The sequence below is a fragment of the Poecilia formosa genome, unplaced genomic scaffold (genome assembly GCF_000485575.1).
Source record: "Poecilia formosa unplaced genomic scaffold, Poecilia_formosa-5.1.2 Scaffold11, whole genome shotgun sequence".
Taxonomy (NCBI): Eukaryota; Metazoa; Chordata; class Actinopteri; order Cyprinodontiformes; family Poeciliidae; genus Poecilia; species Poecilia formosa.
The window spans coordinates 74,731-97,853 of record NW_006799950.1 but is presented as its reverse complement, the minus strand read 5'-3'; the positions used below and the strand labels follow the sequence as shown (position 1 = coordinate 97,853).

At 40.4% G+C, this 23,123-nt stretch overlaps 2 protein-coding genes across 6 annotated transcripts; one reads left to right on the top strand and one right to left on the bottom strand.

The window, feature by feature from the left end:
* Positions 1–705: 705 nt before the first annotated feature.
* On the top strand, positions 706–2,437 carry LOC103131276 (cholecystokinin). 2 transcript variants are annotated; one of them, XM_016666113.1, is made up of 3 exons: positions 706–1,111; positions 1,207–1,446; positions 1,584–2,437. In XM_016666113.1, the coding sequence occupies exons 2-3, from the start codon at positions 1,209–1,211 to the stop codon at positions 1,661–1,663; spliced, it is 318 nt and encodes a 105-aa protein (XP_016521599.1). In that variant the 5' UTR covers positions 706–1,111; positions 1,207–1,208; the 3' UTR covers positions 1,664–2,437. The 2 variants fall into 2 exon arrangements, with proteins under 2 accessions (XP_016521599.1, XP_007542946.1); XM_007542884.2 differs by having other exon boundaries at positions 706–1,446.
* hap1 (huntingtin associated protein 1) lies at positions 1,945–16,273 on the bottom strand. 4 transcript variants are annotated; one of them, XM_016666087.1, is made up of 15 exons: positions 15,854–16,273; positions 11,718–11,794; positions 11,454–11,570; positions 11,273–11,367; positions 9,737–9,845; positions 9,537–9,615; positions 9,318–9,448; positions 9,072–9,146; positions 8,352–8,563; positions 7,576–7,785; positions 7,154–7,491; positions 5,544–5,732; positions 5,310–5,412; positions 5,048–5,162; positions 3,058–3,146 (listed from the first exon to the last, which is right to left on the bottom strand). In XM_016666087.1, the coding sequence occupies exons 1-14, from the start codon at positions 16,053–16,055 to the stop codon at positions 5,075–5,077; spliced, it is 2,025 nt and encodes a 674-aa protein (XP_016521573.1). In that variant the 5' UTR covers positions 16,056–16,273; the 3' UTR covers positions 3,058–3,146; positions 5,048–5,074. The 4 variants fall into 4 exon arrangements, with proteins under 4 accessions (XP_007542958.1, XP_007542969.1, XP_016521573.1 ...); XM_007542901.2 differs by having other exon boundaries at positions 5,048–5,100; positions 15,854–16,272; XM_007542896.2 differs by lacking the exon at positions 5,048–5,162 and having other exon boundaries at positions 1,945–3,146; positions 15,854–16,272.
* Between the last annotated feature and the right edge of the window lie 6,850 nt (positions 16,274–23,123).

Below are 23,123 nucleotides of genomic sequence, written 5' to 3'. Positions count from 1 at the left end.
AAGCTCAAAATCCCACAAATAATGTCTTCCATACGTTTTGCATTGCAATATCTCCATTTCCGATCCCTGTTTGGACCAGTTGATCCTCATGAACCAGGAGCTCTGATGAAACCAAAATCACTTTCTTCCCAAAGGTAAATATTAGAGTTACATAACTATAAGAGAGTCGACTATAAGAGTCACTTTAAATTGCCAATTTAGACAGACTATTCCAAAGAACATGGCCGGTAAGAAACGCCCATCTGAAGGTTTGTTTTTTTAATAGCACCACAAAGACTCGGGTGGAAACAACCCAAACTGGAAAAGGACTGAAGCCCAGAAAGATTCATAGTGGAATCAGATTTACAGAAACTTTCTCCCAATCAAGACGTTTGTCTCTGATCGGTAACGAGATAAAGGACACCAACGCAAGTAAAAGGAAAGGAAAGTTTAAAAAAAAAACAAACAAAAAAAACATCCACTCTACTCAAATGATCAACATTTTAACAGAACTTGATTTTAAAGATCTTAAAATATGTATTTGTTATTGTCACAGTAATCAAACTCTTCTTACAGCTGCTGAGCAGCTTTTTGCACAATTCAGCTGGAAATCTGATGATTTATCTTTGGTGCATTTATACTGCGATTATAAAAACCAAAATAATAAATGTGTTTCTGTTTTTATCAGGGTCTTCCTCTACAAAAATTTAAATTTCAAATGTTGACAGCTTTTTGGGGTTTTCTTTAAGCTTTCGGTTTTTAATGTTTTATTGCTTTGGTTGACATTTCTGTGTTTATGACCTGCAGGGCTTCTGCAGCTCCCTTGAGGCTGAACCATCATATTTGCATTGGATACAAGCAGCTCTAAAACATTATTGAATTTCTTCTTTAAACTCATCGACTTGTTTTATTGTTATTGCAGTACGAAAAGCATAATTATGGGTTTTTAGGCGCGTTGTTTCCTTTACGCACTTCCTTCCCGAGCATCTGTCTCCCAATCCATCAAATGCCCCCCACTGAAGGTTCTTATCGGTTTTTGATTTTAGGCGGTATAAAAGAGCCGACCGGCTCTCCGGTCTGCAGACGAGGCATCATCTTTCTTCAAGGTGAACATCTCATCCCATCCTCACAGGTACTTTATTTTTGCTGTGCACGAGGAATATCTTGCATGCATTTCTAACAGATTTTTCTCTTTTTTTACACCCCCCCCCCATCTTCTTGTTGCAGAAATGTCCAGAAAAGTTATTTTGGTCTTTGCGCTGCTGGTGGCGTTGATCACCTCCGACTCTGCGGCCTCGCCTCAGAGCGCCGCGGCCGGGCAGGCGAAGGGAGCGGACGTCCTGCAGCGGCTCCTGGCCAAGAGGGAGGAAGCGAGGGAGGCGTCGGCGACCCGGGCGGAGAGACGGGCGCACCTGTCCGAAGACGAGCGGGAGATAATGACCAAGCAGGTCATGCAAGCCATCGCAGGTACGCCCAGGGCGGCGGCCGAGAATGTTCCCGCCTGATTATCTGATCAGACGGGCGAATGTGCGGAAAGCGATCAGATCTGTGCACTGAGGTGTTGTTTGTGTGTGTGGTTCAACGTAGGAATGGTTTGTTCACAGAGGTGATGAACTCTGACTGCATGCTGGGCCGCGACTACCAGGGCTGGGTGGACTTCGGACGCAGGGACGCAGAGGAGTGAAGGGGGGGACGGCGACTCAGTCCTGGTTTTTGTTCACGATGTACAGAAAAAGTTGAGGCTTGAAAATGTATAAATAAAGATCTTTGCAGAACGATCTCTGCAGTCTGGACTGATTCCATCTTCACTGAAAGACCTTGGATGAAAATGTACGTTTGTTTCTTTAATTCTCAGGTGGTAAAACACACACTGACACAGAGATGGCAGACTACAGCGGAAAGCAGTGCAGAGAAACAGGAATTTTGGCATATTTAAGTCAAAAACTAATCACAACGTTGCGTTTATGATTTCTTCCCTTTTAAATCCACAGTATCCTATGCCGTTTCTTTTTCTTTTCTTTTTTTTGCTACATTTGATTGTTCTGAATGTTCAAACATTAAAAGACTGAAAAATCATTCTTAATGCCCAGAAAGATGATCCTGATCAGACAGAAATCCCAGCGGTTTAACAGACTCCTGACGGTGTGAAATACAGCAGAATCGACACAATCCGTTTCTCTGTGCGCTGGAAGTCCAACCCCTTCTCTCGGGCGTGGCTCAGATCGACACGCAAAACAAATCGGAGATGAGAAGATATGTAGAGGACGCCATCGCAGCGCTCCTGCATCAGTTTCTCTCAGTGTAGCAGCTCTAAGGTACAGGAAAACCAGTGCTTTGGTGCATCTGAATGTTCTTCAGTGCCACGTCAGTTTTTATACTGCATGTAGTATTTTCTTTTTCCTTAAATAACAAACGAGAATACTATTATTTACACTTTGAAAACTAAAAAAACAACAAAAAAAACAACAAATGATTACATTATTTAAAACCAGCGATGGAGACAACAGTAAAATGACGTTCACAAACACAATATAAAAAGATTCTTTTTGCCGTTTTGTGTGTGTGTGATGTAATCGGCTCCTGACGTGAACACTGGCTGAGTTCATCGCTCTACACGGATAGCATCTCAAGCGCGGCTCCGACACATTCGGTGGCGTTCTGTTTTTCAAGACACGGGGTGCTGCGGTGGGCTGTGAATTGCACGGTGGGGGAATCTCATGGCTTAATGTGAAGTCACGGTGGTGAAGTCGGGGTGAGCGTGTCACAGTTTTGTGGGGCGATTGTGTCCGTCGGTCCCACGCCGGCCCATCATTCCCCAGGCCGCCACACGGTGCAGCCCGAGGCTCTGGAGCTTCTCCACCAGGTTCAGGCTGAAGAGGCTCGACCCGCGACTTTGGTCCGAGGATGAGCTGCGTCCTTCCGTCTGTTTCGCGGTGGAGGTCCGAGGAGGCGGCTGCGGCGGCGCGGTGGGGGCGTACTGCAGGTTGCTGTAGGGGTCGGTGGAGGCGGAGATGCCGTGCTGCTGCAGCAGCTGCAGCAGTCCCAGGGATGCGGTGGCGCCGGCGGCGGAGGCGAGGCTGCTCTGGTGAAAGTGCTGGAGGACGGAGGAAGACGAGGCGCTCACGTGCTCACCGTCCCGATGAGGTGGCAGGCTGAAAGAGCGAAGGCTGCAAACCAAAACATAAAAAAAAAAAAATCATGAACACAACATTAAATAAAAGTTTTGTGTTCATGCATGTATCCATTCTCAAGCAGCAGCGTGCAAAAGTTTTGTTCACATTCTCGATATCTTACTTCCAAGGAGCCAGATTTTTAACTTTCTTAAATTTTAATCTATAGACAATTATAATTGTCTATAGATTATAATACATGAAAGAAATTACAACTAAATGTGTTTTGTTTTCGTGGTTGCTCGTATTAATGCGCTGAAAGATATAATTAAAACTGATCGTCCTACATATTAACAGTAAATTATTAAATTGAGATAGAAAAAAAATGTAATTTCATTTCAAACAAATATATAATATACTTGGAATAAAATAAAAATTTAAAATATGAAAAATATACATTTGAAGTAACAAAAACCAAGGATTTATTGGAAATATATTTGTATTCAAATCCAAAACATAAATAATAAATTCAGTAACAATTACTGATAATAAACATATAACAGAAAAATCAATTATTTCATATTCTATTTTATATTAGAAAACATTGTTTCCGTTAAAAACAATGTGCAAGATAAAAACTAAATAAATCTTAAAAAATATTTGTAAGAATATTGATATGATTCTATCAAAGATATGTTGCATATTATGAAAAATAGCAATATAACAATAACAAACATATAAATTAATCAACATAAAAAATAATTACAGTCCAGATAAAAAGAAGAAATAAATTTGAGGGCTAAAATCAAAGTCTGGCTCCTTCAAAGGAAAACAAGAGTTGAAAAACAAACGTTTGTCCAGCAGTGAAAAACTGGTGAAAAAACAAGGTTTGGTTAATTTGGTGATTCATCTCTAAAAGATGGAGAAGCGTGTTAGTTTGTTAAGCGTAATAAGGCAGCATCTGTTTGTTTAATATAAACGTAAAGAAAGAAACGGCCGATTAATGCAGAATGACAGCCGAGACTTCAGTCAGCTTAGAGAGGCTTTAACATCAGCAGTAAATAAAAAAACAATACAGTGTGTTCAACACAGAGGCAAAATGATGAACTACATCTAAACATTGTTGTTTTTATGGATAAAATGTGATCTACTGTTTTTATGTTACTTAGTGAAGAGAGAAATCTGAGAACAGGCTGATTAATAACTCACAGATTTATCCACCAACTCTGTGCACATTAATTGTAAATACGTAATGGAGTAAACATCTGGTCAGGGGTTTTAAACAATTACTTCAAGTTATGGATTTAATCTTCAGTCCTTCACACTACTAGGCCTGTCACAGTAACACATTTCGCTGCACAATAAATTGTCCCAGAAATTATTGTGATAAGCAATAATATTGTTGTTTTGAGATCATCGTCAGGTAATATATTAATGACAGCTTAATTAGATAAAAAAGTACCCCTCTCAAATGCTTTTAAACTTTAATTTTTATAATGAACCAATGGAACTGGAAGATATTTTCCAAAATAAAAAGGCAACAAACAAAAACAATGAATAAAAGGGAAATAAAAACGACACACAACAGAAACTGTGAATAAAATGAATAATGAAGTCTACAAGCTAAATTTCCCCTAAAAAAGTAAATAATATACATTCAAATTTATTGAGCACATTTTAATTTTTGCAATTAAAACTGATTAATTGCAAAAGCAAAGCTTACAAGAAAGAAACCATCTTTGTCTCATTGGTTTATCTTTGCATTTGAGACGTGGGCGTCTGTCAAACAAACGTATATGAACAATTTATACTGAAATGCAGCCGTTAGTTTTTCTGCAGCTGCAAATTCACATTAAGCTGCAGTTTAGGCGACTCTGCCTCCGTGGTTAGTAGTTAGGATGCCAGCAAACATTTAGGACATGAGTCGGTTAATATGCAGGCGTCCGCTGGGCTCTTACATTTCCCTGCAGGCTGCTTCTAAAGTTTCAGAATGACCCTCGACAGACGTTTTCTACCAGGGGAGGGGCAAGAAGGACAACGTCAGGAGGGGGAAAGGAAACAAGACAGGAAAATCTGGAGATTTTGATTTGATATAAAGAAAGAGAAAAATTTGATCAGCTGGCTTGAAATCGTTGAACTTTATCGAATGTGAAAGTGAATTCAGTCAGAGGTGTGGAAATCAACAGGCGGCGGCAGCAGCATAACCTGCAGAGCTCTTACCGATTGGAGAAGGAGGGGACGAGAGGGGGGGGCTGGAGGACTTTGCAGGTGGTTTTGGGATGTGTGGGGAAGGTCTGAGGGAGGGTGGGACCCGATGAGGACGCTGTCCGGTTGAGGGAGGAGACACAAATATTAAACCCCACATGGAAGGGAAACCCACACATCTTTTAGGCTTTTAATAAGCTCAAGAAGATTGAGAAATATGGAGATATTTTAAATAATCATACGTCTTACCGAAACCATGAGCTGCAGAAAACTGCGAGGGGTCAGGCTCGTCCTCCTCCAGGTCGTTCAGGCTGTAGACGTGCTGCACGTCCACCTCCAGCTCCTTGAAGTCCTTGGTCAGGACTCCAGGACGAGGGTGGAGGATGCCCCCCAGGTTTGGCTTGGCCAGCTGCTGCCAGTGGTGCAGAGTCACTGAGCCTGATGGGGAGACAGACAGAGGACTGTCTCTGGACCGTCTTAAACAAAAACACGGATTACTGAGCAGATCCTCGCTTGACTGAAACATTTTGCTCTGGTTTTGTTTCCTGGATTTGTCACGTTTTGGGTGGTTTTGTAGTAATAAAGCACCACAATAGTTCTTCACAAGCTGGTTGCTGTTAGCATGAGACTTTTTCTGGTTTAGCATGAGCAAGCGGCTATCACAGGCTCTAATAATAAGGTGATATGTTTATATTTGAGGCTCTTATTCTGAAGCAATGCAGTCATTTATCTGGCAGTGTTTTGTTTAGCCAAACAGAAATGTTGAAAGTTTGACAGAAAACTTAAGAATGTTTTGTAAACACAGAGAATCCGGTGACTGGCTAACTGTTAGCAGTAACTGTAGCAACTACAGGCGCGAACGTTGACGTAGTTGGTAATTTTCCACCAGCACTGAATTTAGAAGAGATATTTCACTGTTTTAATGATAATTCAGGACTTCAAGTGATTATCGCAAAATTGTTCTTATTGCTTCTATACTGAACTGAGATTCATTAAAAACACAATTAAACTTTCACAGAACTTGTGATGACAAAAAACATGTAGTGTTTTCATTGATTTTTTTCTTCTTTTGGACGACCTTAGGATTAAATCCAAAGTTAGTGGAAGCTAGGCGTCACGTTTGCAACAGTGGCAGGTGCTGCATGAACTAAAGTCTTGGGCAACTTTTCTTTTCAACACCGTAGCATAGTTTGCATTCTCAGACAAAACTGTCTCTAAGTATTTTAAACATGCGGGCCGTGAGATGATAACACATAACGTCTGCTTCCTTTTTTCAGCCTATGTTCCTGATTTAGGTTCAGAAGGTAAAGGAATCATTTTAAACATCTTTCAGTCCAAATATTTTAAATGCAGACATTAAAAGTGTTTATTTTATTTTTTCTAAAGATTAAAATGTTATTAATTTGCTTCCCCTCACATTTAAAGTGAACTCTGGTGTGTTTGAATGGACATGTGGATGCCAACCGAATTGAAGACTTCTCTACAAGCAGGAAGCAAGCTACAGTGCAGGGCATTCTGGGTAAATGCAACCTAAACAAACATGCGTGTCCAGTGGTAGCGAGAAAAATGGCTTGTGGTCTTTTATCAAAAACAAAAGAGAAATCCTACAAATCCTAAAATGTGATGCCACTTCACTTTTGTTTACATTTTGTGAAGAAGGAAACTGAGCTCATGTCTTCATCTGAGATTTTCATGTCATTTAGTTGAGTACATCTTGGTGCAGCGCCACCACAGGCGTGGAGGAGGTAAAGGAGGTTTTTCAATAAATTTGGATCTTTTTACAGTACCAAACCGCACCAAATGATGCAACTTTAGTCGCCAATCAAACTGAGTCTTGAAAGTTCAACACTTTTTTTTACCTTCTAGAGGTTTAACGATCTGCAGGCGGTCTGGCAGGTAGGACCTGGACCCTCCTGAGGAGCCGCAGGAGTGCCGTGAGCTCCCGTTGGAGTAGTTGGTGCCGGTCGAAGCAGCTGAGCTGGAGGCCAGGCTGTCGTTTGGCGTCAGGAAGCCGCTGGAGCCGTCGCCCTCCTCGCAGTTTGCCGCCAAGGCGCGGAGTTTCCGTTCCCTCTCCACGTCGAAAAAAGGCCGGTCAGAGGCGTGGCTCTGCTGGCGAGCTGACAAGTTGCGCAGAGCGGTTTCCAGGTCCTGACCTCCGGGTGTGCCCGGCTGGCCCAGGCGTTTCGGACCACCAACACTGTGGCGGAGAAAAACAACGACGACTTAACATGAAGTAAAGCAAAGAGAGTTTCAGCCACTTCCTGCCGCTCTGGAAGCTCACTTGCTGTCCTCTCTCTGAGCGGAGCTGGAGCCGGGCTTGTCCTCCAGGATGAAGCTGGCATTGTCGGAGCCGTAGTAGCTGGTCCGAGGGGTGCTGGTGCAACTGGACACGGGGCTGGAGCCCGGTAGTCCTGGTGAGTGGCACTGGGACCGCATCTTCCCTGCTTTGTTCGCAACCTTCACTGTTTCGAAGACGCGATATGGGTGGTTCCTGCCAGGAGAGACCAACAACGTCACGCATAACCTGCAGCCAACAAGTACTTATCACTGGATTCTGCAATCCATGTTGTGGAAAATTAGGAATAAAACTAAATAATACAATCATTATTTCAACACGAAGAAAGATCTTTCATTTACATGATTCTCTGGGCTTCCCTTCATCCCCCCACTTGGGGGCGCCACTGTTGCTAAATGCAACTTCTTGTGCTTTTCTATCAGAAATTGCCTTTTTCTTCCTCACTCTCTACAATCGTCAGTAAGTCCCTTCATTTCTTTGCAGGACTTTCCTCTTTCAAGGTCAAATGGCAAATCCCTTGCCATTAAAAGACACTTTACAAAATAATTAGTGTCATTTTGTGACTTTTGCATTTTTATTTGGCCAACAAAATGTTTAAAAAAAAAACTGAATCAAGGGAAAATTTTATTACCCAAATGAATCAATCAAAAATAATCAAATTCAGATCTATCATCTTTATCAATATTCACCCGACTCTGATTTTGTATTCTTGGACAATCGCAGACGGTGAGAGTGGTTGCCGTTTCTGATGACAGACTCACTTGTACTCTGACGAAGCGGGAGAGTCCAGGCCTTTCCGGAAGGTGCCCTCTATCTCTGCAGCCAGAGAGTCCATGGGGAGGACGGAGGCCAGCGCGGTGTACCGCTGCACCGTGCTGTTGGGCAGACTCTTATTTCGCAGGTTCTTTATGTCCTTCTGTGCCTCGTGCAGCATGTCCTCACACTCAGAGTACTTGTCCTGCAAGTCCTTGAGCTGCAAAAGACAAACATAAAGACACACATTAAATAACTAAGAGGAGTTGCTAAACAGACATCGCAATAACTGCAAAACTAATGAGAAATAAAAAAGCTAAAATGTGCATTTTATTTCATTTTAATCCAACTCTGAAGATGATGCAAACTTTTCCATGCATTAGATTCTGGACAGAGACCCCCTTTGCAAACTGAAGATGGTACTAAAAATGGAAAACATCAACTGTTTGAATGTTTTCTCACATTTATTCACTATTCAATAATTATTACATCCATTTAGCATAAACTCTGTCTTGTACCTTCTGGTTTTATGTTATGAGCAAAGCGGAGTGATAAATTTGACTGCATGGCAAATAACTTTAAATACATTACTTTAGCCCATATTTTATAATAATGATTGAAAAACAGATCACATTAAAAAATTTATTATCTTCCCTCCAGCTGTCTGAGGGTCCTCTAGCGCCCCCTGGGGGCTGAACACTTTGAAAAACACTGCTGTGATCAGTTACCTCAGACTTCAGTTTTGCCTCCTTCTCTCTGGAGGAACTCAGCTGGTGGTTCAGATCTTCGTTCTCATGACTGAGCTGAAAAACAGAAGCAGGATTCAAAACGTTTGCCATCACAGAACAGAAAGTTAGCTTACTTCACTTTCTGGAACCAAAATAAGAAAATAAAAGAATAGGAAAGCTTTGGAGCTGCCAGGAAACGATAATTTCACAGAAGTGGGACTGTGAGTTTGTGTTTTTGCGCCTCACCCCTTTGCAGCGGGCCTGCAGGTCGACGATCTGAGCGAGCAGAGAGCTGATCTCCTCCTGCTGTCGGACGGTGTCCTCCATCTTTCTAGCCAGCTCCTCCGACAGGTCCACCACTTGTTTATTTGCAGACGCTGAAACACACCAGCTTCGTAAATACAACTGGAGAGTGAGAGGATGATTGCTCCATCGTTTATCAGTGAATCAGGGAGAAAAACTTACAGAGCTCCTCCACACACACCATCATCAGCTCCTGCTCCTGCTCCTCGTAGTTGGTCGTTTCTGTGGAGAGCTCAGTGGCCTGAGCAAACAACATCCTCACATCATTAAAAACAACCCAGTGGTGGAAAATAGAAAACCTATATTTTCTTCTTCTTCTTTTTTTTTAATCTTATATTGAGTTGGGATTTCATTGTGCATACCTCTAGTCTCAGTTTGCGGTTCTCCTCCTCCAAACTCTTCAGTTTCTGATGCAGAAAGTCATAATGGACAAAGTTGCTGAGAGAACTGCTGGATTCGTTTCTTTTAATTCTGCAGAAAACAAAAATAAAAAATATTTTAACTTTCGAGAACGTCACTTTACACCGTGACAAACGAATGTGTTGCTTTACATAGCATGAAAGATGACATTTAAGTGAGAAACAGATGCTGATGTGTGAAAAATAAAGATGTTGGTTTGGTTTGATGGTAAAGGATCAGCTTTAAGTTCTTACAGCCAATAGTTCTTCATTTTCTGCCTCCTCTGGGCTCCAAAAAGCAAAATAATATTAGAAGTTGACTCGCTCAGATTATGAAACCCCCTGTAGTAACTCTGATAATCAATCTACATCACTTGCTATTACACATACGCATTTCTCAGAGAAAAAACCCCCAGCTTGGATTAACTGGAGATGGGAAGGAAGTTTCTAGAAAGCTAATCTGGAATCATTAAGAGGATCAGAAGAGCTGCTCTGACGTGTGTTTACTCACAAACAAGCTTGATATGTGGAGCAATTCAATTAATTTTAATAAAGCAGGAGGGTTTTGCTACTTTCTATGTCATGTCTTGTATGAAACACTCGAGCATAAACCTGCATAAATCTAAACTTGCACTAAACTACAGGTGTAGCTAGTAAAACTATCTCAAAATGTTCTAGAAATGAAATATTAGATGCATGTTTTGTTCTTGTTCTGCAGCTACGTCTGAGCCAGCTTGAGATTCTGACGGTATGTTTTCAAAATAAAGACATTAAAATATACGACATCTCCTTATAGTGGCACTAATGACATTGACAATGTCGATTTTAACACAAAAATACAAACATTCGTTGTATGTATCGAGGAATTTTTGTGCAGAACTTCAAATCTTATTAGTTTACAAAGTAGCGCGGCTCTAATCACAGCTGTGAGCTAATTAGTCCTGCTATCTGCACCGGTAGCCAGCCTGGAGCCAACTACTTAACCTACATGTCACTCGCACCCCATTAACTGTAGTTTTTAAACTGTGTCACCTTAATAAGACGGATCGGTGGTAAACCCTCAGTTTCCACACCTGAACCACAAATATTTCCTAACAGAAAACTTTGTTCTTTTTCTAAACGAGGTAAAAGTGTAGTAGCCTCCTTTGAGCCAGCTGATGGGCAGCAACAAGTCGGGGAGGAGCGACGCTTTGCTACCCAATGCTTTAAATAGCCAGAGAAAACGCTGCAACATTTTGGCATCTCATTAAAACTGAAGCAACAAAATGACTAAGATGCTGTTTTGAAGTCTTTGGCCTGTTTTTGCTGGACTCAAGAATGACGCCAAAATACTTTATTCTTTTAAGTAAAATATTGCATGTTTGGATTATTGCTGATCTGTTAAAATGAAAATCTCCCCAAAATTATTTTTGGATTAAAAAAAGAAGAAAACATTTTGGCTGCTCATGGGCACCTTTAAGGTATTTCAGACATCAGCGTGTGTGATGTGTGTGTACTCACGGTGAGAGGCCCTGAGCATTCTCCGTCTCCTCTGTGCTGGCGTAGAACTGCAGCAGGTCGTCTCGCATGGTCAGCTCATGGCGAAGCTGAGCGATCTGAAGAAATTTAAAGAAGTGTTGTTGAGCCCTGAAGCTCAGCAGGACGGGAGCTTTTCTGTCTGTGCACGATGGGGACCAACTACCTCTTCCTTTGCGATTTCCAGCTGTTCGTCCAGCGTCTCGTTGCGAGACGTCAGCTCTTGGTTCTGCTTCAGGAGGGACTGACCGATTCGAGCCGCTAACTCCAGATCCCGCTCTTTCTGCACAGGGATTCACAAACATGTATATTTTGTACAAGGTTGATTGGAACATGTGAGCCAACAAATTGTGTAAAACGGAGCTGGACAGAAAGGACCAGATGCTTAATCCTCTGTTAATCCAGTTCATCTGCTGTGTGTCTCTCTTACCTCCTCCAGCAGGTGGGTCACCGCCTTGATGTCATGATACGTCTTGGTGACCTGGCCCACTCTATCTGAGCACAGCACTGAGGAATGAAGGAGAGGAGGGGAATTTAACGAACGGAGGCAGAGAATGATGCATTTCTGACTGAGGAAATAGAAATAATAAAAATAAACAGAATGAACATTTCATAGCTAAAGAGCATTTAATTTGTCCTGCCCACTGCCATTTCAGGAGCCACACCAAAACATCTCCATGAGGCCCACCATCGACTGATCCTCTTAGCCTGATCCCTCTGAGGCCAATTAAGAGGCCAGTAGAGACGCCGCGCCCCTGGACACTAGAATAGCTTCGTTCAGCCGACCGCAGGGGAAACCTGATGGTGTCCATTTCAGCCGGAGACGCAGGGAAAGACGGTAACAGGCTGCTGACGTGAAAATCTGTTTACATCCTGAACAATGGTTTGTCTTTATTAACTTTAAAGGCATTACAGCGGAACAAGAACAAAAGGATTAATCCATTAGTTGGTAGGGATTTAGCACTGACGTGGACAGAGTTTGGAGTAAAGCCATTCAGGTCCCTATTATAATTATTCACAGTTAATTTAAATATTGATTACATTTTATTGGTGCTGAATGTTCTGCAGCTCATTTTTCAATTTAAAATGTGAGGTATTTCTTTGATTTTAATATTTCTGGTTAGTGAACAAGAAAAATTTAAACCCACTGAACATTTTTAAAGTCACATCCATTTTTACAATGAGGGAAATTACCATTTAAAACTTTAAAGCTAAAGTATTGAGCAAATGAGTTCATTACAATAATTTAATAAGCCTTATGAGGCAGATTTATACGTTTTTGAGTAAAGGATTTAGATATTTTTCATTGAGAAATGGTAAAAATGCTAAACGTATAGTTTGGATGTTTGATTATTGCTCTCCTTTTTGTTTGTTTGATGTTTTTCCTGATGACTCTACAAAAAAATGAGTCTCTTCCCCCATTAAACTTCACGGCTATTATGCAGATTGCATGGAAATCAAGCTCAGATTTGTTTAAATGTTTGCTTTAAACATAAGATCTGAACATGACATCAAGCTGAACAACATTTGTCAAAAACCAGGAAACAAAGCATCCAGATTTTCATCAATTTAAATATGAAACTGGACTTTAAGTGAGAATAGGAAACTTACTCTTCTCAGGTGCTGTTCTGTTTATGGTAGTTTCTTAAATACTCAAAAATATATTTTTCCACTATAATCAGACTGTGGAACCTAAGCATGTAAAAAAAAACATGTTATTTATTAAAACAGCTGGACATGTGAAACATCTTGCTATAACTGGTTTGTAAAAAAAATGAAAAAGACACATTGTTGGAAAAAAAAAACCCCAAAGCAAAACCATTAAGTGGCATCAACAACAATCCTCTGAGGCCGGAAGTAAAACAGAAAGCAGACAGAACATGAGGAACATGAGGAACATTTAAACATCGAGTTTCTGACTTTGTGTTTAGCAGAGAACAGAGCTGAACGTCTCTCTGATGGCTCCTTTGCTTAAATCAGAAACATTTTCCTTCATTCACGAAGCTCGGATGAACCAACAGGCTTTCTGCAAGGCGGAGTGATTAGATTGAGGTTTGATTTGGCCTGGAAACAGTGATTTGATACTGCAGCCATATTTAATCAGCCTAATGGAGAGCGTCCCGGCTGCGACTGCACTAAGAGCACCGTCAATGATTAAAATACAGCCAAGGTGATTCAGTGTCAGTTTTAGATGATCATTTTCAGTCAGCAACAATAGGGTATGTAGAAAAGGAAATCATTACAACGTGACCAAAACGTTGAAGGACAGTTGGACGAACCAGACTGTAAGCCTCCTTTACACCCTTAAAATTGTTCTGCTGACTGGACAAGATGGTTCCTTCTGATGCTGCAGCAGCAAGGAAAAGATGTACAAAGACACTGAATATCCAAAATGATTGATCCATCTGGCACTGATTGATTCATCTAAAGTCTGTTCACACTTGCTGGTTGACTTATACACTAAAAACCTAAATATCACAAGAAGAAAACCCCTAAAAATAAAACATGGAGAATTTCATGAAAAATATTCAAAATCCTGCTGGTTAAAGTATCTCCATCTCATCCCGCTAAAAAAGAAAGAGGGTAGACATGTTTGTCCTTCTCAGGGGCGCACCAACAAAAACAACTCTAATGCATTATAAAGGTAGATCCTAAATTATGCAGGATTAGGATCAAACACACAAGTCTTCCTGAGCTCCAAACTCTGCATCGAGACAGAGTCTATAAATTAAGAAAAGCCTAATGAGATAACTGTTCCACTAATCCTATTGTTCTCAAAGTGGATCCCAGCGTTTCCTGTGCCAACAAGGCAGCCTGCAGTGGGACACTTGGCTGGCATACAGATCTGTTCACACACACCCACAATAAGACCCGTTATGTTACAGGAAATCCACTCAAATTACCTGCCAAAGCCACCAACAAATAAATAAATGTTGACATTCATCACATGTATATCACCACACACTGGGTTGCATTTTTCCAAGCAAAAATTCAAGAGTACGCATTTGTTTAGTTTAGGTTTGATGAAGACTAAACACCCCTTCAGGTTCCACCAGGTGAAATCCTTGACCTCTGACCTGCTGACCAGGCTGCCATGCAGCAGAGATAAAGCTACAGGTTTTACAGTGTGGGTGAAGCTAAATCCAAGCAGGTGGTTTGAACTGTTACCCTAATACTGTCCCTGCAGATAAACCTCGTTGACTTAGGTGTGCTTATGACGTCTGTTATATTGAGGGGGATCAGACAGGTGAGGATGAGCGTCGTTGCAAAAAGATCACTGGGGCGAAACCGATCCATTTCTCTAACAATAAAACATTAAAAATGATAAAAACCTCTCTTATATGAATATGAGCACCAGGACAAATTATGAAATTATTTACGCTCCTCTAATCTGGAATAAACTTAAAAAAAACCCCTCTATATCAAGGCTAAACGCCCATTTGTTTAGAGCTGCCTTTGGTTAGTAGTTAATGGGGCATTTATAATGTTTATGTTTTATTCTGATGATGGCATTTGACAAAATGTAATGTCTACTGCTTGTTTCATAACTGGTGACTGTATGATGTTTTTAAATCACTTTGAACAGCCTTGTTGCTGAAATGTTCAAATAAAGCCAACAGCCGTCATGACAGACGGATGTTCATCACGTCTTGGTTTCTGGAGAGCTGCCAGCAGGTTGCAGTATTTTTACCCTCCACATGTCCATGCAGACAAAGGACACCACAGAGGAGACTCGGCTATATTACACCTAAATAATGCCCATTTTAAACCAAAAATATGCGCATTAACTACCTCAGAGAGGTGGTCAACACCAACTGCTCAAGATCACACAAGAAGTTCGATAAATATATTTAGATATAAAATTTAAATAAAGCAAAAATCTACTTTGGTATTAAAAAGAAAGCTCTATAAAATAACCTTCGCTCCTTGTTTATCAAAACTGTAATTACTGAAGCACAACTGTTAAAACACCGAGCAGGTTTTAGTTTTTCCTTCATTCTGAACTACGTTGGGATTTCTGAAGCTGCAGCAGTCAAAAGACGAAGTGCCAAATTTACAAACAGCATTTGTTGAAAACAGCTTTACAGCAACGATAACTGCTGACACACACACAGCTTAGGACTTCCCTGTGCAGCAGCAAACTGTACACACACACACACACACACACACGTGCGTATTTATCTCAGTGACCTTCAACAGACTACATGTAAGCATTTTAAAGCTGTATTTATTTTCACAACTACCAATAAGTTTTAGTGCTCATATATTTCCCGCTTACTTTGAGCTTTTATGTCGTTATGAATGATGCGCTCTCAGCGACGTCTGCGCACGCTGAAATACATGCACCATTAAGCATTAAAGCCCTTAGATAACAGACCTGAAAGCTGCAGCTCACTGTGAACCTCAAGGTACATAATTTCCCCCCAGTGCCGTTTCAACATATTGAACTGCTTTTTATAATCCTGCATGTTCTGAGCCTCCTGTCCTGCAGTGACCTGATCTCTAAACATCTCCCCTCGGTCTCCTCTGCAAACCGCTGTCACGTCGCCCACTGCGGCATCTCACCTTGCGTTACCTCCTTGCAAAGGCTCTCGTTGTTGTTATTGTTGTTATTGCTATTATTGCTGTTGTGGCTGATTTTATCCTCTTCAAGTATTTCCTCCACGTAGCTGGACGTGCTCTTGTCGTCCTCCTCCTCCTCGGACGCTGAGGAGCTCCACACCTCCATGGTGATTGCAGAAAAACTCCCCTCTGTCACTTTGTCCATGAGTTAAATCCTCTGCTTTTCCCCCCTGTTTTACTGTGCGCTGGCGGCGCTGCAATGCGCTGGCTGCCTTTGCTGCATGATGATTCTGCTGGGTTCTGTGCAAGTCTGTGCGAGGCGTTCTGTGTGTGAGAGAATCTGAGCTGCTGGGAGTTAATATATAATCCCTGGGAGCGTGCGTGCCATCTGTCGTCATGCCTGCCTCCATTCACCTGGCCACGTTGGACTACCGGGTAGGGAAGGAGAGGGGGAAGCTGAGGAGGGAACGAAGGACCAATGGAGCTCTGGACCTTTGGACACAAAGGAGGATTTTAATCGCTCTGACCTGGAGCAGCCACAGGAAGACGAGGGAGATGCATATGCGGGTGAAGGAATAATTCGGAAGATGGTGCATTTGAAAAAGGATGCTGCACAAATCCTGCTCCACCCCATGGTTTGAGGAAGATGGTATGCTCCCAGAATCCCTGCAGCTGCTCTCCTCTCCTCTCATACGTAACAGAAAAGAAGAGGCTCTGAGTAACTCTGCTGCAGACTGAGACACACCCACAGCGTTCTGCTGGAGGCAGCAGCCTGCACAGAAATGTCACTGATGTTTACCTACAATCCCAATTTAACATTTTACATAAAATTTAAGTATCTGATCTGCTGACTTGAATGAGAGTTCACAAATAAAGACGAAGCAGCTCAGAAACACACAGTAGAGCAGAGGTATTAGAAATCCTACATATGAATATAAGAATTTTACTAGGAATATACCTAAATAAACGTACCAAGTTATTAATGAAAACGGTTCTTACATGAGCAAGAGCCTCAAAATAACGGAGGGTTGTTGTGTTTTTTATATACATTTGCAGAGATTTTCACATCGTCTGTCCTGAGTTTCTTTTCTTGTCAGGATTTACAAGCATTTTTGGTGAATGTCAGAATTGCTTCCAGCAAACATTTCCCAGTCTGCCAAAATAAAAAAAATAAAAAACCCTAAACCAGACACAGGAGTTTCTACCAATCAAATATTAACCTCCTCATAAACATTTCAGTGGCCATGCGGGATATCAACCTGCAGCCTGCAAGTTCACAGAAACCACTTTCACCGCCACTGGTGGGACGCCACGCCGCGTCTTTGACACAACACGCTTGCTTATTCCAGTTTACACGTTCCTGATACCGTGCAGCTCTTAAACTGATTACTAAAGCAAGATAATTAAAATTCCAGAGAAACGGATGGTCATAAGGAAATAATGGACAGAGGACTCTGATCTCAATATCAAATCAACAAGAGTCACATGCTTCATTAAAAAAAACTAAAAACTACAGTCCCTTCCAAAAGTATCCATTCCTCTTAAGCTTTTTCATATGTTTTATGTTACAACCGCAAACTGTAATGTGTTTCTTTGGGAAGTTATGAGAGGCCAACACAAACACTTGTGAAAAAGATGGAAAATGACAGAATGATATATTTTCATTCAAATGAAAATTAGAAGAATGCCATGCATTTGTGTTCAGTCTTTGCTCAAACACCCTTAAATAAAAGCCAATGCCGTAAATTGTCTCTAAAAGTCGCTTAAGAATCCACCTGTGTGTAACTTATTCTCAGCATGAACCCAGCTATGAAGGAACAGAAAGTCAACACAGGAAGAAACTCTTTTCTATTCTTAAGCTTTTCTGTCATCAGTGAAGAAACACCGGCTCTTGTCTTGACACGTCAACATTTTGCTGTGTTCACTGCTCTTCTTGTGGTCCATAATCCAACCACTATGTTGAACTCCTTCCACTGTCCAAATCGCATATCAGTGCAATGGATTTTGTTTTTAGTCTTCTCGTTTACATACTTGCCACATAATGACTCTGACAGCCATGTGGCGGATGCTTTGCCCCTTAATCTCCGGGAGTGTCATCACATTGAGCCCTTTGATCAAACCTCTCCTTCCCTAAATGTTAATCTTAAAAGTAATTTCTCTAGGTACTGGGGATTGTAAGCATATCTTTTTTTTTATATATAGCAAGTTTGTAGAGTTAATTGGCTTATTAGTGGAACCAGTTTCTCTAAGAGGGTGTTTGTGTGACGAACCCACCACTAGGGAGTCTCTTTCTTTGAGCTTTTTAGGGGAACCTGCCATTAGTAGTAAGAGATGCTCATGGACTTGTTGTGCTCCTGCCTCCTCTGCAGTGGAGGCTCCTCTGCTCAGAGTGGAGTCGACTCTGGTCACCTCTAATATTTGGTTTTAGTTATTTTTGCACCTCCACATATCCCAGTTTTCAAACATTACCGAAAAGTGACACATGTCACTTTTGTACTGCAAAAACAAAATCTTACCAAGTTTTTCTTGGGTTTAGTTTTAAGTGCAAATATCTTAGCACATTTCAAATAAGACAAAATTAACTAGGAACAAGACCGTACAATCTTAAGTATGCGGGGAAAAATGTCTTAAATGCTATTTAACTTACAACTAAGCTCCCATTTCATGCTGGAACATTACACTTGAAATAAGACTAAAGATATTTGCACTAGAGACCAAACATAATTGATACGATTTTGTGTTTTGCAGTTTGGGTTTATACAAGTAAATTATTTCCTTACAATATTGTCACTTTGTGTTGTCTCCCATCTGTTTGTTGCAGTAATTAAGCCAAAATGTACAAATCAATTAGCAATTTATCAATAAATTCCATCTGCTTTACTCTTCAAACATCAACACTGATATCAACAAGGTTTCTTTGTAAGAGGGAACGTAGGAATGTGCTTTACTTCCTTGATCAAGGCATCCATAAACAAGCACCGTGAGCAGATTACGTGCCTTTAATAAACTTAATATATAACCAGTGAAAACCTGTGAGAAGGACTGGAGGTTCACCTTAAAGGAGAACAACAACCCTGAAGTCTGACCAGAGCCACAATAGACCGATTTATACAGAAGTATGACTTGAGTTAAAATGATTCACAAACAGAAAACCACAAACCTTTTAGATATTTATCTACAAAACATTTTGAAACCCATGTGGCAGTTTCCTTCTACTTCAGTTGTTGGATACTTTTTATGTTGGTGTATGGTTGCAAAGCGAGGAGTGAAATACTTCAGCAAGGCTTATTCCTCTGCTTTCTGTTAAACTTTCTTCAGAAATCAAATCATTAAGTGGAGCTATATCCTCACAATGATGTTACCATTAAACATTCACTCAACACATTCTTACAAATCACTTAGTGATTTATTAATATTTACTTTAATCTGCTTCACTGCTGCAAGTCCAAGCAACAGCGCTGAAATCAATGAGATTCTTTGTGAGTCGAAAACCAGGAAGGTGCTTTTATTCACAGCATCCAAATAAAAACTCCCCCTACGTGCCTTTAATAAACTTAATGCATAACCAGGGACTACGTTGTAAAGATCAGACGCTTCATTTGCAGTCGACTCCCAAGTGAACAATCAAAACACCCGGCATGATAAAGACAGAGCTCCTTTTGTTGAACTGCATACTCCCAAAATTAAAGCGATAGCTGCTGATTTTATGTCACTGAAAAAAATCTTGTCCAATGCTTCCTTCCTTCCTACATGCAACACATTGTATTTAGATTCACTCAATGCTCTCGTTTGACAACACAATACGTCTAAAAATCTAATTGAATTATCTAAAATGTTAAATTTGACCACAAATGACTGGCTTTTGCTCATTTCTCAGATAGGTTTATATCAAAGTTGTGTTGCTGCAATAAAAAGTTTCCAGTTGCTTACTGCAGGTGTTAAATATGCTATGAACTAAAACAAACTAATTCACTCAGCAGAGCTGAGCTCCATCTATAATACTACACTTTAAAAACTTTGCACATTAATTGTGATAGATGCAATTTTACTTTAAACAGTAAAAATTATTATTCCAGTTATTCCAACCCTAAGATGATGCTGAATTCCACTTGCCAGGTAAATTAGCTCTAACTAAACTAATGCACAAGTTCATTTATTAAAGCTTCTGAAGGTAAAGTATAAAAATGTTTTTTTTGTTGTTTTTTTTACATATTTGTTAAATCTGCCATATGTTCTGTCAGCATAATACAGATAATATGTGGAACAACAATCTAGCTCCTCCGTTTTCTCCTTGTAGACCTGCTGCCATCTGCAGCAATTCACCGCCCCACATCACACACAACCAATCAGAGCCAGGAGGAGGGTCTTAGCGCTGTCAATCATCCTCATGTACATACTGCTCTCTACTACGCTACAGCTTCTATGACACCAACTAGTCAAAATGGCCACAGATGACGGCGGATAAACAGTTTTCCTTGAAGTTTTTCTTTGCCGTTAGCACAGCTGCAGTAAGCCAGGGATCTTGAGCTTATACACCCACATGTGTCACAAAGGCAAGCTACTTTCTTTAAATAAGATGAAGGGCAAATACAATTTATTCTTAAATCTATGTAGCATAATTCAAAATGTGCATTTCCAAATTATAAAAACTGAAAAGCAATAAAAAACACACAAAAAAAACCCTTTAAGGCCATGTCACTCTACAAAGGAAATCCACTACCATAAATGGATAACACATTGTCCTCTTGAACAACAAGGTGCGACTGTCCAATGTTGTGCAACAGCTACTATTATGAACACAAATCTCATTGTTTCATTCACAACAAGGACTTTTCTAATTTTAATATAATGAATTTTCTGCATTAAAGAAAGTTTGGACAGAGAGTGCATTACTTTTCCCAAAAGATCCACTTTTAGTATAAGATGTAAAATTTAAGACACACGCTTTAAGTTTTTACAGAAAACACTTTTTTAAAAATAAAAGTTGTTAAATTGAGGCATGTATTTCAGAATGCATTAGTCTCTTCTTCTTTTAAAACATTTGTAACATCTTTTCAGAATAACTTTCCTGTCAAACTTTTTTAAATACTTACTTATTTTACCATAGTTTTAGTTACTATCCTAGAAGTTTGTTCTCATGAAAAATATTAAAAATTGTGGAAATGTTGTCATACATGGACTGATGAGGACGCCTCAGGTTCTCAGTAAACCATCAGTTACACAAAACAAGTGTGACAAGACTCATTTCAGAGCCTAGTGGTAAAAATAAAATGCAGAGCAGAAACAACAACAGGGGAACAAGATACCAGAGGATTCAGTAGCACTGACAAACACCACCATATGTCCTTTGGCTAAATAATTCAAACAGAAGCACAGTGTGGCACAATGTGCATCAATCAGATTAGTCTGTCCTGGTTCTGGTAGCAACATGTGGTTGCCATCATCCTGGGACAGTCTACTGGGTGTTAGCAGGACATACCCTACAATCTCACTAAATCCTCACTATAAGCCAATTTCCTTAGTGGACTATTTTCCACAAAAACAAGTGAATCTTGGTCTGTTCAGATTTCCTGAAGGCCTCGATAAAACCTGGTTTAACCAACCGTGAAACAAAGAAGGGTCAGGTCACTGAGAATGGTCTTAAAAGTTAAGGATTAATCATGTAAAAAACATCAAATATGAGTAGCTGTATTTGTACATGTATAAATCAAGCCCCGTTATTTTAAATAAAAGAGTCTTTTACTAAAACATTTTTTACACTGTAGACATCGGATTGCTAAAAAGTACACAGAGAGCATCTGACCTTTTGTCACACATCCGTCCATCACCCTACAAAGTCTAGACAACCTATGAATCTAAAAATAAACCATCTCAGGGTGGCTGCAGCAGCAGTCGTCATGCCAACCCTGTCATTGTGATGTCAGAGCGGCCAAAGGGATCCGCAGTCTGCTCGTCTTCAGCGTAAACTGCTTAGAGCACCAAGGAACAGTAGGGTAATTGGCTTGATGGCATTTGACATCAATGACTTCAAAATGAAGCACTTATCCTGGAGATGTGAGATCGGAAAAGAGCCCAAAACGAAACATGGGAGTTTGTTTTTTATTTCAAACTAAATCAGCTAAGACTTAACTAAGAAATGTGAGGGAAGCCTTTTTTAGTAAGTAGTTTTAGAGCAAATCTTTCTTTAAAAAAAAATCATTAAAATCCATTTCGTCATGTGAGATGCTCATTAATGTATGTTATTCCATGATCCAACATGATAAACTTAAATTAAATCATTACTTAGTGTGAAGACGCTGATGCCGCGTGTTGATCCTGTAGTTAATCAGTTAGTTATTAGTTTCAATTAATTAAGCCACACTGAAGAGTTTTTAAGCAAAAATTGTGTGTTTAAAGTTCATTAAGTAGGATCTCAGTTTCATTTAAGGTCAGACTTTGACTAGGCCATTCCAAAATCTTTCATTAATCAGCTCATTGTCCTGCTGCAGCTGAAGATTGAACCGGACCCTGTGCAAAACTTTTTAATGAATTAAATAGGAGTGATTTATCCAGCTCTGCAGTAAAAAGCTTTGAGAGAAAATACTATCCGAAAACAAAAATATCATCTGAATGTTTGACATTAGATCTTAAAAGGATATTATTTTATTAATCCCGAGACCTCACACCATACACATACATCATGTAGAAAACGAGCAGTACTCACAGAAATATTTGAAGGTCTCTTCGATCTGTTCATAAGTGAGTCCCAGTACGACCTCTGGTGGCACCAGAGGGGTGTGCAGCCAGTCGTCACTGTCATATCCGAACACGGTGTCGGCTCTTAGGGTGTACTTGGGCTGACCTTCTGACAGCAGACTCACTATCTCCAGCTCTGGCAGGTTGGAGCAAAGGTCTGAGCGCACCCAGAGTTTGGGGGGATTCATGAATGTGCGAGTTCAGGAACGAGGGAAGAAGAAAAAGAAAGCAACAATAAAATTAACAACAGGGTTGATGTGTCAGCCATGCAGCTACACTGCCCTCTAGTGGTAGTGCAGTGGTTAAGGTATAGATTTATTGCGCTCCATTGTTATTGCTTGTAGAGTCATGGTTTGAGGTTTGGAAATGATGTTCTGTTCTGCAGAACATCATTTCTGCAAAACAGAAATGATGTTTTGCAGAACAATGTGGACTGCAATGTGCTGGCAGTCCACATTGTTCTTAGCTTCCTGTGCAGAATGAGAAAGTTGTTTTGTTTGTCACTTCATTTCAGTATCATCAGCAGAAAAGAGTGAAA